Below are 16,485 nucleotides of genomic sequence, written 5' to 3'. Positions count from 1 at the left end.
TAGGAGTGTGAATGCAAACAGCTGTGTGAATTGAGTAGCTGCAATTATTTGAGGGGGCATCTGCCCCAAACCACTGCTGTTAAAGAAGAGCATGACCACCAGCTGAACAGTAACCAGGGCATTAGAGAAAGGCTTCTGAGGCACACAGAAAACAGTGTAAAACAAAGTTTATATGAAGCAAGAACATTGCAAGAGAGGGGAGAGAGAAGTGGGAAGGAAGGAAATGGCCATTGATCTCAGGGTGCTCTGCAACTTGGCCACCTCTGTCTGTAAAAAGCTCCCTGGCAGCTCAGTGCTCTGGGTGACCTTGCTCATGGCACTGAGGGGTGCAGCAGGTACAGACCCACAGTTCTGCAGGGTGACAACATGATCCTGTGCTTTCACCTGTGCTTCACAGGCTGCTGGAAGAGGTGTGGATGCTCACAAACCCTACATGTCCAGTGGGAGCTGTGTGGGACCAGGGGAAGCCCTGCTTCCACAAAGGGGATGTGTTCTTGCAGCTGCACTTCCTGAGGGGTTGGTGGGAGACTGGAGGTTGCAAAAGCCATATGAATGTGTTTTTATATGGGGAGAGAGATTGTGAACATTAGTTACACAAAGATGTTTAGAAATGGGGGGTCTGACTGTGCCTGCAGCCTATTGTGCAGAAAAGAACAGAATCAGAGGATGTCTTCTACAGAGAGCTCAGGCTCGTCCTCACTTGTAAGCAATTCTGTGCCCTGATCTTCTGATCTTTCAGCTGAAATGCCTGTGCTATTGCTATAACCAGGGCATCATAGAAGTCTGTTCAGAGGACTAAGAGATCAAGTGGGATTCTTTAACCTTACGTATCCTTAGACACACTATCCAGCAGGAGATTCATTTAAGATGACCTGTAATGTGCTAAAACCATCAAATAAAAAAGCAGCGCCTTTTTTATGCCAGGCCAAGGAAAACTTCATGATCTGTCATGAAGAGAGACTCTGGCACCATCCAGTGACCTTTTCTGGCCTTCAGTCCCGAAAACACAGGGCATAGTGGAGACCTATGTTCAAAGCACCATCCTCTCTTTCAGTAGAATTTGAATGTTGTGCTCTGGATTTCTGGGCTCAGGTTGCACATGGGCACTGCCCGGACTGAGTCATAGATACAGTCTCCTGTCATTTTTGGTTCCCTTTTGCAGGCTGTGCTCAGTGGGTTTAGCCCTTTGATAGCAAATGCCAAATATTCCTGCCCATGTATGTATTTTCACACACATGGACCCTCAGCAGGAAAGGACAGGCAGCAGAGAAGGAAGGCCATGGATGAGCTGTGAAACTGCCTGAGGATGTGCAAAGGGAGGTTGTGTGAGCTGCAGTGATGCTCCCCTGCATTTGTTTTCATTTGCCTCAATGAGTTTGTGTTGCAGTGAATATTGTGTGAAATGTCCTGGCAAGCTAATGATGGAAGTTTTTCAATCTGCTCATGCTGTGGGATGCACCCAGGATATGGCTTTTTCAGTACATCAGATTAGAGCCTGTGCAGGCCCCTCACCAGTGTGGGAGGGAGGCTGTGTTTGTGGCCACTCTGGTAACAGGACCCTTGGAGAAGAGTGATCCTCTTGTAGAGATGATGAATGGCCAAGGGAGAGTCAATCCTGGAACTCCAGGTAAGCCCCAAACCTTCCTTCCTTTCTGTTCTCCTGCCAAAGGAGTTGGGGAAAGACAGGCTGGGATGGATCCTGGGCATGGTACGGTGGCTGCCCTCCTTCCAGGAGATGGGGCTTAGGACAAGAGCAAGGCAACAGATGAAGGAACTGGGCAGTGCCCAGGCTGCCAAGATGACCTCTTTCCTAGAGCCAGGGGCAGTGGAAGTCCATGCAGACCATGCCCTGCTATTCCCTTCAGTGGGTTGTCTGTAAACAATGGGGCTGAAAAGTGCTATCCTTTTGTGATTCCCCCTGGAAAAGTTCTCTGCATCACACTGAGCACAAGTCCCAGCTCCCATCTCTGGTGTCTCACAGCACAACCCAGCCAGGGCTCTCCCAAGAGCTGCCAAGTGCCTTTTCTCCCTGTGGAAACAATCCCTTCTGTGTGTCTGGTTGTGTAGAGCCTGAGCTGGGCAGTCACTTCTTTGGGGGTCTGTGCCATTGCAGAAAGGGGCTCATGGTACAGAGGCAAAATCCAGGTGGTGAGAGAAAGAAGCTCTAAAGAAAGAGGAAGAAGAGGGAGATCCAACAAGAGCATTCAGTGACAGGCATAATGGAAGTCAACAAGGAAGATGTGTTGAGGACAAAATGTTTGGACAGGAGAGAAGGGGAATGAGGTTTGTGCAGCATGCAGGCAGGTCTTGTGATAAAGAGGGAAATAAAAAAGCAGCCTCAGGGCAGCCCCTGTGTTACTGTACTCTGTGGCACTGAGGCACTGCTAGTGACAGGCAGCAGGACCTGCTTCCAGCACCTGTGAGGCTCCCCAGTCCTTGGAATCAGGGACCAGCAGGGTGTTGGGGTACAGAGCCACCTGGGTTATCCTGCTCCCAGCTCTGGGCAGGGACATGCTCACTCTTTCTTTGTATTTTTCAGCCCCAACAGAAGAGAGAAGCTGCTCCTGGCTGAACATCTGGGTCTTCCTGATGTTTGCTCTTCCAATCAAAGCTGCCTTTGTAACCATCTGCCTTGGTGGGTCCCAGGGTCTCTTAATTCCCTTCAGATGAAGGGCTCAGGTGGAAAACCCATATCATAAAGCCCTCTGCCAGAAGGCAAGTGGCCTACACCAAAGCACAGGTCAGAGATCCCTTCTCATGCAGCCACAAAGTTTATGAGAACATATCTGTAGCTTTTAATCCATCATTTGAACATCTGGGCATAAGACAGATCTCTTGGATAAGCTGGCTGTTTAAGACCTGCCTATAATGGCTGCAAGGCTTTCAGAGCAGTTTGCTCTGAGTCATTCAGTCTGCATGAGCTGAGAGCTTGGACAACTTATCTGATGGAAGGGTTTCCAGAGATCCGTGAGCCAATGATTTCCAATCCTGCTTCCTCAAGAAGACTAAAGCAGTACCAGTGTCTCTGAGTAAACAGAGTTTTCATGGCTAACTGAGGAAGACTCTGACCCTTTTGGATCCCACAGGGATGAGCAGTTCCAGAGCAGGTCAAATCCCTCATTTGAACTAATCCAAAAGTCATCTCTCTTAAGATCCTTTATCTCTGTGTAGGGATAAGCTGACCATTATTGGCAATAGAGGTAGTCTGTCAGGCATTGCCCTTGCCCATCTCCTCTGAGCCTTCTTCCATTGCAGCAATGGACTCATCAGGCACTGAAGCCACTAGGAATGTTCTACTCAAAAGTCAAAATATTTCTATAATAGATAATTGCTAAAAATAGACATCTAGACTGTAAGCACACCCTGATCAGTTTCTAATCCATATTTCTGAGTGTCTGAGCTCCTAGTAAGTTCTTGGTGCTGTCGCCTTTCACCAACAATGCATTATACCCCACAAATTGGAGGTAGCAAGTCCTAGGAGTTTGTGCTCCCCCCTGGTTTCTGCAGCTCCAGCTGGATGTGATGACCTGCACCTGGACTGTGTGCTGCTTGTGGAACAGGCCCAGCTGATGGGAGATTTCTCCAAATGCATGTTGATGTGTAGTTTTGGAAGAGACAAAGTGTGACAATGAGAGGCTGCTTTGTAGACTGGCAGCTGGGCTGTAGGAATGTGCATGGCAGAGTGGCTGTGGTTGGGTGGGATCAATCCTGCCCTGTGTGTGGCATGTCCTCAGTGGGATGTGCTTCCAGGCATCCTTCTGCTGTCTGACTTGGGTCTCTTTCTGACTGGGATGGCAGCTGTGCCACTCTTTGGGCCAGGAGAGGTGACATCTGGGACAATGCTTGGTGGGGAAATGGTGGAAGGAGAGTGAAGGGGCCAGAGATGCTGTGTGAGGAGCTGGCAGGAAGGGGTAATCCTGCTGCCTTTCCTCTCCCTTTGCAGTTTTTCTCTTCTGGCACAGCAGTGTCCAGCCCAGAGCCCTGCAGCAGCAGTTCTCGGAGTGGAAGTGCGACTCAGCAGAGCCACAAGGCACAGGTCAGTGCTCACAATGTCCCCTCTTCCTTGGGGCTAAAGGCCTGAAGGAGGCTGTGCTAGGACAAGTCAAACCACATCAACAAAAGAACTTTGTCGAGATCTGAGACCCCCTTGCAAGGATTACCATGGCTTTGGGTACACAAAGATCACTGGTGATACCCCAAAGCAATAAGAAGAAATGTCTGTACTATCCCTGTTTCTTCAAGTACTTGCTGTCAGGAAATGTCACTAAGGAGGGCAGGAGGACTGTCCCTGGAAAACTGAGATCTTTGCAATCCCCATCTCTTGTTAGTAGCCTTCATCTCTCTGTCCTCTCCCTGCACAGACCAAGGCTGGACGTGCTGCCCAGAGGGCTGGAGAAGGTTTCAAAGAAGCTGCTATTTCCTGTCCCTTAATAGGATGAACTGTGCTGAGAGTGAGCAGAACTGCACTGGGATGGGCTCCCAGCTGGTGGTGATCAACAGCAAGGCAGAGCAGGTGGGTGCACAGGGCTGAGAGAGGGAGCCAGCAGGCAGAGACACAGTGCTGGGCCCTGGAGGGGACTCAGAGCCCCTCCTTGTCCTGCAGGGGAGGAGGAATGTCCTGTCTGCACCTCTGCAGCACCAGCCCCACCAAACAGGGACTCCTGATGCCTCCCTCTGCTCAGTCCTGCACCTCATGGACATTGCACTCTCTCTCCAATTGCCAGGAAATTCCTCTCCAAGCAGATAAAACAATCTCCATATAGAGAGAATTTCTACATTTGAGCTCAAGAAGGGCCAGTGGCAGTGGGTGGACAAGACTCCATATAATGTGACAGCAGCATGAGTATCTCTGGGTGAAGAGTGTTTGGTGTGATTTCTGGTAGAGCAAGAAATTAGGACAGATGTCAGGGGATCTGCTGGTGCATGAGAGGGAGTTGTCCCCACACTTTCTTGTGAGAGATTAAAGATACAGCAGGACAGGGCTGTGTAGGACACCAGGTTCCCATGGCCCATATGTGCTGGATATTTGTTATGAATTAACTACCTATGACATGGAAGTCAGTGCTGGATGCATAGGAAAACTTCACCTTGCTGGCAGCAATAACCCTTCAGAACCCTGATGACCAGCCCAGCCTGACCTCCATTCACTGCACGTGGATGCACAAAATGGCCTGTGCTGAAATGCAGGGAAAGAGATGGGGCACAGGGAGAGAGCACCAGGACTGTCCTTGCTGTGTCTTGCCCTGGAGGCTGACAGGGGCCTCTGCTGGGTGTGAGGTGCATGGGATGAGTGGTGGTGATCAGTTCCCCCCAGCAGGATGGAGCAGGGCCCTGTTGTGCTGGAAGGCTGTAGGAAGGAGGCAGGTTTCCATGTGACACTGGTGCCAGTGGGATATGAAGTGGAAGCAAGGGCACTGGTTCTGCCCAAAAATCAGCACTGGGAATTTCTGTCTCTTCCCTTCAAGTCTGGCATCCCACTGTGGCCTTTTCCAGCAGTGCTTTGCAGTGGACGCATGGCAGTAACAAGCCTGTCTCTGTCCCAGGTTCTGGCAAGAAGGAGAACCAAGTGGTGCTGTTTGTGAGAACTGCACTGTAATCCACAGTTTTGAAAAAACTCTCAACAACTGGAATGATGTCGCATCAGTTTGGAACTATTATCGAATTTGTGAAGCTGCAGCAGTAACTGTATGATGGAAATATCCCTGTCCTGAGCAAAGCTGGGAGCTGAGCAGTGAGCTGGGAACAGCGCTGGCTGTGATGGGAGGGGTGGGGAGCCTTGACACATCTTCACTGTCTGTGGGAGGGGACCATGTGTGTGTGGAAGTGAAATGAGCTTTGTCCAGCATCCCCAGTGCATGTGCCTGATCAGGGAACACAGGAAGGCCTGGGCTCATTAATGCATGTCCTGTGTTCTTGTGTCCTCTTCTCTCTGAGAGGGTCCAGCAGCTTCTGGCTGAAAAGAGATGGAGTTCTCCAGGAGGAAGACACTGGAACGGAAGACAGATGTCCAGGGATTCAATGTCCTTGGTTTCCTTGAGCAGAGGTGTTTGCTTTGTTTTTAGTCATACACAGAATGCCCTCTAGCTGTCCTGGTTTTGCTGAACAAATTCTAAAAATTTAGACAAGACAAAATACACTATCACACCAATGAAAAAGGCTCTGTGCTCTCTGTGCATATCTCTGTTTTATTTTTCATCTCTATACTGCCGGTGTATAATCCACAAATCATGGAATGGGTTGGGTTGGAGGGGACTTGTAAGGATAGTCTTGTTTCAAGCCCCCTAGGTCTTGGGCAAGGACTCCTTCCACTAGATCACTCATATCACTCATAGTCCTGTCCAGCCACACCTTGAACATTTCAGGGATGGGACATACACAGCTTCTATGGGCAGCTGGTTCCAGTGTCTCACCACCTCACAGACATGTATTCCTTCCTAATATTTAATCAAAATCTTTCCTATGTCAATTTAAAGCCATTTCCCATTTTCCTATCACTACATTCTTGTGCAAAAAGTCCCTCCAGCAAGGCTATTTCCACTGCTGTAATACTGAAACTTGCAGGGATTTGACTTAATTCCACAGAATAGAGTCAATTCCACAAGCAGATATGAAGAAGTGTCACAGGTAGCTGTGAGAAAGCAGCTGTCAGCAGAGACTGGTGGTGGTATCAGGGAACTGGAGAAGTGCAGTGCTGCAAATGTCCTCCCTTCCCATTCCTGGTGTCCTGGTCCTCTCCACATTCACAGTTCAGATATGTATCTCATGCTGAATTAACTCCTTCTCTGCTGCCACTTGAGAGTCCTGTGGTGAGAACATGACCACTGTGCTCTTCCCAGCTTCTTTGGGCCTGAGATGGCTCTGCACTCTTCCAGTGGTCTGGACAGCAGCAAGTGTTGAAGTAGGAGTGTGAATGCAAACAGCTGTGTGAATTGAATAGCTGCAAGTGTTTGAGGGGGCATCTGCCCCAAACCACAGCTGTTAAAGAAGAACATGACCACCAGCTGAACAGTAACCAGGGCATTAGGGGAAGGCTTCTGAGGCACACAGGAAACAGTGTGAAAACAAAGTTTAGATGAAGTAATAAATTTAATTCTAAGAGAAAGAGGAAGGAAGGAAGGAAGGAAGGAAGGAAGGAAGGAAGGAAGGAAGGAAGGAAGGAAGGAAGGAAGGAAGGAAGGAAGGAAGGAAGGAAGGAAGGAAGGAAGGAAGGAAGGAAGGAAGGAAGGAAGGAAGGTAGGAAGGAAGGAAATGGTCATGGAGCTCAGGGGACTCTGCAGCTTGGCCACCTCTGTCTGTAAGAAGCCCCCTGGCAGCTCAGTGCTCTGGGTGACCTTGCTCATGGCACTGAGGGGTGCAGCAGGCACAGACCCACAGCTCTGCAGTGTGATAACGTGAGCCTGTGCTTTCACCTCTGCTCCACAGGCTGCTGGAAGACGTGTGGATACTCACGAACCCTACATGTGCAGCAGGAAGTGTGTGGGACCAGGGGAAGCCCTGCTTCCACAAAGGGGATGTTTTCTTGGAGCTCCACTTTACTGGGGGGGCTGGTGGGAGACTGAAGATTACATAAGTCGTGTGAATGTGTCTTTATGTGGGGAGAAAGAGATGGTGAACATTAGTTATACACAGATGTTTACAAATATAGGTTGTTACCATGCCTGCCACCTGTTGTGCAGAAAAGAACAGAATCAGAGGATGTTTTCTACAGAGACGTCAGGCTTGTCCTCACTTGTAAGCAGTTCTATGTCCTGATCTTCTGATGCTTCAGCTGAAATTCCTGTGCTATTGCTACGATCAGCGTGTCATATCAATCTATTCAGAGGACAAAGATATCCAGTTGGAATTTTTCATCGTCACGGGTATCCTTAGGCACAGTACCAGGCAGGAATTTCATCTGAGTTGCCTTGAGAATTGCTAGAACCACTAAATTAAAAAGCCATGTTTTTTTAGGCCAGGCCAAGGAAAAATTCATGACCAGTCATGCAGGGAGAATCTGGCACCATCCAGTGACCTTTTCTGACCTCCAACCCCACAATGCCAGGGCATATTGGAGACTTATGTCCAAAGCTCTATCCTCTCTTCCAGTGGAATTTGATCAAAACAGTGTTGGCAAGTTCTCTGTTGTGCTCTGGATTTCTGGGCTCAGGGTGCATATGGGCACTGCCCAGACTGAGTCACAGATATGCTTTCCTGTCATTTTTGGTTCCCTTTTGCAGGCTGTGCTCTGTGGGTTTAGCCCTTGGCTAGCAAATGCCAAATATACCTGCCCATGTATGTACTTTCACACACATGGACCCTCAGCAGGAAAGAGCAGGCAGCAGAGAAGGAAGGCCATGGATGAGCTGTGAAACCACCTGAGGCTGTGCAAAGGGAGATTGTGTGAGCTGCAGTGATGCTCCCCTGCATTTGTTTTCATTTGCCTCAATGAGTTTGTGTTGCAATGAGCATCTTGTGAAATGTCCTGGCCGGGAAATGATGAAAATTCCCCAATTTCCACGTGCTGTGGGATGCACCCAGAATATTGCTTTTTCAGTACATCAGATTAGAGCCTGTGCAGGCCCCTCACCAGTGTGGGAGGTGCCCTGTGCAGGAGGGAGGCTGTTTGTGGCCACACTGGTAACAGGGACCCTGGGAGAAGAGTGATCCTCTTGTAGAGATGATGAATGGCCAAGGGAGAGTCAATCCTGGAACTCCAGGTAAGCCCCAAACCTTCTTTCCTTTCTGTCCTCCTGTCAAAGCAGTTGGGGAAAGACAGGACTGGGATGGATCCTGGGCATGGTACAGTGGCTGCCCTCCTCCCAGGAGATGGGGCTTAGGACAAGAGCAAGGCAACAGATGAAGGAACTCGGCAGTGCCCAGGCTGCCAGGATGACCTTTTTTCCTAGAGCCAGGGGAGTGGAAGTCCATGCAGACAATGCCCTGCTATTCCCTTCAGTGGGTTGTCTCTAAACAATGGGGCTGAAGGGTGCTATCCTTCTGTGATTCCCCCTGGTAAAGCTCTCTGCATCACACTGAGCACAAGTCCCTGCTCCCATCCCTGGTGTCTCACAGTACAACCCAGCCAGGTTCTCCCAAGAGCTGCCAAGTGCCTTTTCTCCCTGTGGAAACAATCCCTTCTCTGTGTGTCTGGCTGTGCACAGCCAGAGCTGGGCAGTCACTCCTTTGGGGGTCTGTGCCATTGCAGAAAGGGGCTCATGGTACAGAGGCAAAATCCAGGTAGTGAGAGAAAGAAGCTCTAAAGAGAGAGGAAGAGGAGGGAGATCCAGAAGAGTGTTCATTGACAGACAGGGGTCATGGAAGGCAACAAGAAAGATGTGTTGAGGACAAAGAAGGTTTGGCGAGGACAAAGGGGGAGTGAGATTTGGGCAGAATGCAGGAAGGTCTTGTGATAAAGAGGGAAATAAAAAAGCAGCCTCAGGGCAGCCCCTGTGTTACTGTACTCTGTGGCTTTGAGGCACTGCTAGTGACAGGCAGCAGGACCTGCTTCCAGCACCTGTGAGAACCAGGTTCCCCAGTCCTTGGAACCAGGGACCAGCAGGGTGTTGGGGTACAGAGCCCCCTGGGTTATCCTGCCCCCAGCTCTGGGCAGAGACATGCTCACTCTTGCTTTGTGTTTTTCAGCCCCAGCAGAAGAGAGAAGCTGCTCCTGGCTGAACATCTGGGTCTTTCTCATTTTTGCTCTTGCAATCAAAACTGCCTTTGTGACCAGCTGCCTTGGTGGGTTCCAGGATCTCTCAATCCCCTTGGGAAGAAGGGCTCAGGTGACTGCCTTTGGTCCGGTGGAAAACCCATATCCTAATCCCTCTGCCAGCAGGCAAATGGCCTTCACCAAAACAGGCCTCTCCTCTGCTATTTGCTTGTCATATGACTTCTTTGTCCCTTTCCTTGCCCCATCTCAGATGATTTCTAATCCAGGTTTGTCGGCTGGGAAATGAGTCTCTCATCCAGCAGAGGTGAGAGAAGCTCTTCCGAGGGAAGGAGTGACTGGTAGTGGGACAAGTGGCCTGCTGCTCTCCTCTCCTGCTGTTCTCCCCTCCTTGCTCAATCCAGATTTCATAGCAGGTTAACACAATGTTGGGGCTTCAAAGCAGAAGGTGGAGGATAGCACAGGTTGCTCATTGATGAGGTGGAAAGGATAACAATAGCATTTTCCTTTGCTTTCCTCTCTTCTCAGTGGCTTTACTTGATGGAAGCCATGGCCAGTACAAGACTGTACTCCAGAACTCTACAGAGTGGTACTGTGTCCCCAGCAGTTCTGCAGAAAAAAGTGAGTGATGTTGAGATCCTCATAAGCAACACAAAGGACTTCACCAAAATTTAGACTGGTTTCCCCTAAGCCTTTGAGGTGGGGAATATCACTGTCAGTCACAAGTGGATTGTTTTAAGGAAGGAATCTGGGTAGTTGTGGGAAGAAGACACAGTATTGTACATTTTTACTTAGGACGCTATGAAAACATGCTCCAGGCTAGTAAAAGGGAGTGGGTCATTCCATACCTGCATTTTACCAACCTTTCTACTCTTCCCCTCATGCAACCCCTCTAATGCAAGGCTGGTCTACTGATCTTGATGAAAGTGCTTTTACACTGTCTGGTTCAATCCAGCTCCGCTCTCTGTGCTGGCTCACTGCCTGTTCACACAAGCATGATGGTCAGTGTGAGGGACAGAGGAAAGATGATGTTTAGCCTGGAATTGCTGGGGAGTTGTGCTGCAGTCACACATGAAGTGATGGTAATGTGGAGTGCTGGAATGCTGGTAGTTCAAGTTCCCAAACCCAGGTCAGAGATCCCTTCTCATGCAGCCTCATGTTTTGTGAGAATATAACTGCAGTTTTTAATCCATCATTTCAATCTCTGGGCATAAGGCAGATCTCTTGGATAACCTGGCTGTGTAAGAACTGCCTGTGGTGGCAGCAAGGTTGTCAGAGCAGTTTGCTCTCAGTCTCTCAGTCTGCATGAGCTGAGATCTTGGGCAACACTTACATGATGTAAAGGTTTTTAGAAAAGTGCAAGCCAGCTACATCCCATCTTGCTTCCTCAAGAAGCATAAAGCAGAAACCATGTCACTCACTAAAAGAGGTTTCACGGACATGGCAGGACAGACAAAGAATAGGAAGAGGAGCCTTCAGGCAGGAGTCTTGTGACAGGAGCCTGCCAGGCTTTTCTCCATTACTTGTGGAGAGCAGAAAAAAACATTTATCTCTATCCAGACTAAAGGGTTCAAACCCCAATCCTAACACTTGGGACCCTACACTGAACTCATAGTGATGAAGGACAGCACATCTTGTTCAAAAGCAGGACTTTTTCCCCCCACAGTGGATGGCTGGATGTGCTGCCCAAAGGGCTGGAGATTCTTTCAAGCAAGCTGCTATTACCTGTCCCCTGACACGATGTCATGGGCTGAGAGTGAGCAGAACTGCACTGGGATGGGCTCCCAGCTGGTGGTGATCAACAGCAAGGCAGAGCAGGTTGGTGCACAGGGCTGAGAGAGGGAGCCAGCAGGCAGAGACACAGTGCTGGGCCCTAGATGGGACTCAGAGCCCCTCCTTGTCCTGCAGGGGAGGGGGAATGTCCTGTCTGCACCTCTGCAGCACCAGCTCCCCCTCTGCCACCAGCCCCACCCCACAGGGACTCCTGATGCCTTCCTGTGCTCAGTCCTGCACCTCATGGACATTGTGCTTTTTTCCAGGAGTTCCTCTTCAACTTGACAAAAGAAAAGGTTACTAACATCTATGAAACAAAATACTACATAGGCTTAGCTGCTTATGAAAATGGGCAGTGGCAGTGGGTGGATCAGACTCCATATGAAAATACACCCATGTGAGTATCCTGGTGGAGTGAAATCAGCCCTGTAATTCATACCCTTAGTCCAAGTGACCAATACATTGTGTAAGGCAGGTATTTGTCAGAGGGGGATTTCTATCTTCAGCTGCTCTGCAAGTCAGAAAACATAAATAATTTTCTAGTCAAAACTATGGCTGCTGATTTCTGTTGCAGTGCCTTTCCTTTTCCACAACTGTTTGAGGTGACTCCACATACACTGTCATGCATGCCAGTGCATTTCCAATAGAGGAACTTTCTTTTACAGGTTCTGGAAGCCTGGGGAGCCCAATTTACTGTTTGCAGAAAAATGTGCTGCAATTCATGTCAAAGGAAACACAGACCCCAACACTTACAGTAACTGGAATAATGTCCTTTGCTTCACAAGTTGCTATCGAATTTGTGAGCAGGCAGTCAAACTTCTCTGAGGAAGGACATAAAATCCAAGCTTCAAAGTTCCCAGCCTGTGCCCCTGCATCCCTCTACAAGATGGAGATCGGTTCTGGATGAAACAGCTCAGGCTGATGTGAAGGACCTACTGTGAACCTTGCCACTCTCCTTCAGAAACAAGGGTCCTAATTCTCCATCACTTCCCTTGGCTCCTGGTCCAGCCAATATCTCAATGATGTGGAAAAGGCCATCACTCTTTCATGAAAGGATACTTGTCCTTCAAATCACTGGAGCAGAATTTGAAAGAAGAGCATTCAGTGGAGACACCTAGTCCCTCCTCTGAAGGGAAAAATTATTCATGGCTGTAGTGTTTCCTTCTCCTTCAGCACACTGCATGTTGATTTGTTTTTTTAAAAAAATCTAATAAATGTAATTCTGCTCTTTGCATGTGGATGTCTTCTGAGTGACCTGTCCCAGACTCCCATAATCCACTCTCCCAACACAGAGATTTTAACTTTTCAGTGTGTTTGGCATCTGTAGATGAGAATATTGCTGAGTGTGCTGGACTGGCCAGGAGCAGGAACAAAGTAATGTTCATCTGTAGAGCATGTGAGGAAAGTCCTGAACACTTTGGAGAATCATTTGTGAAGACAGAAACAGAGCAGGCTGTGTAGTGTTCAGTGCCAGCCACAGTTTGCCCAGGATGTAGCAGAAAAAAGATGGATTTTGGAGATTCTGCTGAGATGTGGAGGATGAGGCATGGCAATGAAGAGGAGAGAAATCAATTACATGTAACAAGAAGGATAAAAGCCAGAGCCCCTCAAGGAGAAATTTCTAATGTGAAAGAAATTTCACACCCCTATCAGAGGCATCACTGCAAATCAGACACACAGAAGTCTTGAGCAATGTTCCACTTCCCTAAAATTTCCCAAATTCCAATTTGTATGTTCCTCCCTTTCGTCAGTGATATCCATACTCTTTGAGGAGCTGGGAGTTTCCAATTGGGAATTAAAAATACAATCTGAAAACTCAGTTCTGGGTGATTTTTTTTCCATCAGAAATCTGAGTACAAATATTTGTAATTTCTGCCTGAAGAAGTGTATTTTCCAGGTTTCTGGTTTAGCCACTGGACTAAAAGTTTGGCTGTTGCAAAGTGTTTGCCTCTTAGTTTCTGAAGTTGCTGGGTACTTTCACAATGGGGAAAACTACATTTTATCCAACATGACCGCAAACCCAAACATTGCAAAGGACTTCTCTTTTTTATTTCCCCCAGTTCAGTTCTGGAACTTACAGCAACAGGGTTTTGAGGAAGAAAAAGAGGCAGATAAGGTGCACGGAGAGTTCTATAAGCAGTTTTAGGGGTGCTGCAGTTCTGGCTCCTGGGAGGTTGATGGTGCAGAGCAAAACTCATACCAAGAGATTGGCTTGCAACAAAATGCAAGCAACTTGCTAGAAACAGTCTCCCTGCCCCAAATTTGGAAAACAAAGCTTTTCTTGAGATGTCATGACAAAAGAGGGATCCTGGGAGATGATGCTGGGTTTGCCTACAGAATTGCTGAAGGGAGGTTCCTGATCCCTTCTTCAATATGGATTTGGCTGATGGAAGTGCCTGTCTCCAACAGATAAGATTCAGTTTTTACCTCTCAAGTCTGTCTTGACTCAGGAGGCAGCAGATGCAATAGCAAGAGACAGGTTAAGATAGACAGTGAGGTACAGCACTTTCAGAAAGCTTCAGAAGGACATTCCTGCATGTGGGAGTCCAGAGTATTCCTCTGGCTTCCCTGGAAGGTTTAAGACCCCCCTGGCAGGGTCCCCAAAGACCCTCGAATGAGACCCAGGTGTCTCAGGGGCTGGATTTAGCTCCTTGGAACAATTTACCAACATTGAGAGAAGAAATGCAAGCCACAAAAATAAATAGAGTGTAAATTAGACTGTTAGAATGTAGAATTAGCAGATTTCTAGAATGTTTGTGATAAGGGACACGTGGCCAAGATGGAGAATTGGGGGTGTGGATACCTGTTCCTCCTTCTTCTCCGTGTCATCCATGCTGGGTGACATGCTGGCACTTTTAGATTGGATGAGAACAGAGCTGGACCATGTAACAAGATTGTATTGTATTGGGGGTCATTTGTAAATACCTACTACGTAGTTTAGACTACAAAAGGTAAGTCCTGCCTCTGCCAGGCAGATTCTGCCTTGGACGTCTGGCGAGCAAACCGCTGTTCGCTGGACAAAGCATTCCTGAGATAAGGAAGAATAAACAACCATGAAAACCTCTAAGAACAGCCTCCTGCAGTCTCTCATTGATGGGCATTGGAAAGAGCTGAGTTCCAGACCACCTGCATGTCCACCTAAGGTGATCTCAGGTCTAAGGAGACACCTTGGGATGTGACATCTGGCGTCCCTGGGTGGGTGTCTGGACTTCTGAACCCAGGGGTTGGGTGGGAAGGAGAAAAAGTTTATCAGAATAGCATTCTTCATGATGACACCTGCTGTCCTTGTTTTCAGGTGGACACATCCCAGCTGCCTCTCAGAACAAGACCTGGATGCTCACCAGGAACATTAACTTTTGCTTTGGAAAGGAACTCTGGTCTGAGGAAAGGAGCCACAGTGACATTCACTTGTGAGAATACACACATCATTGAGTGCAGGTACTCTGACTGCTGCAGCAAAACTCTCTTTGGTTCAAACCTGAGCTAGCTTCTAGTTTTCCTTCAGAAAGCTCATGATGCCATCTTTGAGATGCTGTCTTCAGCTGGAAAAACGTAATTAGAGCCATGTTGGAAGGACATCCAGCATTGATTATTATGGTCAGACTTACTAATTACATCTGTACACTAAGCATGCTGCTCTCTATATGTTTAGCTCTGACAGCTCTCTTCCTTTATAGGATATGCCTGACTTTCTCTAATAAATGATGATCCTTGCCAAGCCAAGTGATGAAATAAAGTGAAATGTGTGTGTTTTTCATGGCAGACACTATTTTTTATAAGGGTTTACATTTTCCTCCAACAGTCAAGGGTGTCTATTCAGTTTTTAGACAAAGCAGAGAATTACACCTCTACTCCTGCTCTTTTTCTGTTTTATCCCACCTCAGATTCTTTCATGTCCCCTTACAACATTTATTTCTCCACTTCTTTATTTTCTTTGCACTCCTGCTATCTCTCATACTTTTCCCACCTTTACTCCTTTTTTTTTCCCCTTTTAAATTTTGTTTCCTTTTACCTTTACTTGCTAGACCACATATGAAGAGCATAGAATGCTGCTTGGGAGAAATAAAAGAAAGAAATGGCATTTAAAGAAGTTCTAGCACTGGACACACATCTGTTCTGTCTTTTAAAATTCAGCATTTCTGAAATGATTTCTCAAGCAGTCTTGTGTAAGATATTAGTACTAACCCAAGTACTGTTGCAAGATTGAACCTTGCAAGATTCTTGTTATCCAAGATATCCACAACCCCCACTTCAGTTGTCCAGTTCATTATCCATTGTTTATCTCTTGCTGTCTAAGACAAATCCTAGGGTTTTAGCCTTTATGTCTTTACCTGGTTGCAAGGAAATAAAGACATTTTTTTAAATTTTATATGGAATCACTTTACATACCTGAGAAAGCTTTTTCACATCCTGCTGCTTAATTATAAATCATTTATCTTGACAGGCTTTTGGACAATCTGCTGGTTTCCTGGAAATGCCTCAGCTAATCATGAGGTCTGGCACTTCAGCACCATCTCTTGCTCACAGCAAATTGCCTGCACTCTGATCCACATTCATATGAGCAGGAGGAGATGCAGAGAGCCTCTGACTCTGTCACTGCAGTCCCTTGTGGTGCATCAGTGGCCTTACAGCAAGGTAAGAATTCTGGAACATTCACTAGAAAAAGAAAACACAGCCATAAGGCAAGGAATTGCTTCACTCAGGATCTCAAAATGCACCATAAAATTGGCTTGTGCTATAGTCCATGTTTTAACATAGGGGAAATTCAGTGTAGCATTTAAGAACAGCACATGGATCTGGTTGTTTCAATTGGAGATCAAAACAGACCACTGTAAACACACTCCAATGTTGTGCTCCTGCCATGACGTTCAATCCTGCTAGGAGAGGCACCTGCTGTCTTAGACCCTCACGCAGACTGAGTTGCCACAATTTTACATGCACGAGGTGTCTGCAAATTTATTTGAGCTAAGTTCACTACCTGAACACTCTTTTGCTTCTGGCATGAGCTAAAGTAGCTGTTGCCAATTCTAAAACCAGAGCATGAAGGCAACCTCTTTCAGAACAAT

General features: G+C 47.6%; 3 protein-coding genes across 3 annotated transcripts in view; 2 read left to right on the top strand and 1 right to left on the bottom strand.

Moving 5' to 3' along the window:
- Positions 1-325: 325 nt before the first annotated feature.
- Positions 326-6,150, top strand: LOC130250604 (C-type lectin domain family 6 member A-like). The gene is made up of 5 exons (XM_056486442.1): positions 326-1,627; positions 2,540-2,635; positions 3,944-4,036; positions 4,362-4,513; positions 5,544-6,150. Exons 1-5 carry the CDS (start codon positions 1,444-1,446, stop codon positions 5,580-5,582), a joined length of 564 nt encoding a protein of 187 aa, XP_056342417.1. The 5' UTR covers positions 326-1,443; the 3' UTR covers positions 5,583-6,150.
- Positions 6,151-8,239: 2,089 nt separating this feature from the next.
- Positions 8,240-16,485, bottom strand: part of TCAF2 (TRPM8 channel associated factor 2) — a 35,479-nt gene continuing 27,233 nt past the window's right edge. The window contains exons 9-10 of the mRNA XM_056486358.1: positions 15,809-16,075; positions 8,240-10,255 (exon numbers count right to left, since the gene is read on the bottom strand). Coding sequence (XP_056342333.1) covers positions 16,073-16,075 — 3 coding nt within the window. The 3' untranslated portion in view covers positions 8,240-10,255; positions 15,809-16,072. The remainder of the gene's footprint in view (positions 10,256-15,808; positions 16,076-16,485) is intronic.
- LOC130250592 (C-type lectin domain family 4 member E-like) lies at positions 8,631-12,652 on the top strand. The gene is made up of 6 exons (XM_056486416.1): positions 8,631-8,696; positions 9,622-9,717; positions 10,175-10,267; positions 11,313-11,464; positions 11,686-11,816; positions 12,085-12,652. The coding sequence occupies exons 1-6, from the start codon at positions 8,657-8,659 to the stop codon at positions 12,242-12,244; spliced, it is 672 nt and encodes a 223-aa protein (XP_056342391.1). The 5' UTR covers positions 8,631-8,656; the 3' UTR covers positions 12,245-12,652.

The sequence above is a fragment of the Oenanthe melanoleuca genome, chromosome 1, assembly GCF_029582105.1.
Source record: "Oenanthe melanoleuca isolate GR-GAL-2019-014 chromosome 1, OMel1.0, whole genome shotgun sequence".
Lineage (NCBI taxonomy): Eukaryota > Metazoa > Chordata > Aves > Passeriformes > Muscicapidae > Oenanthe > Oenanthe melanoleuca.
The sequence above is the reverse complement of the archived record's forward strand: the minus strand, read 5'-3'. Positions and strand labels throughout refer to the sequence as shown.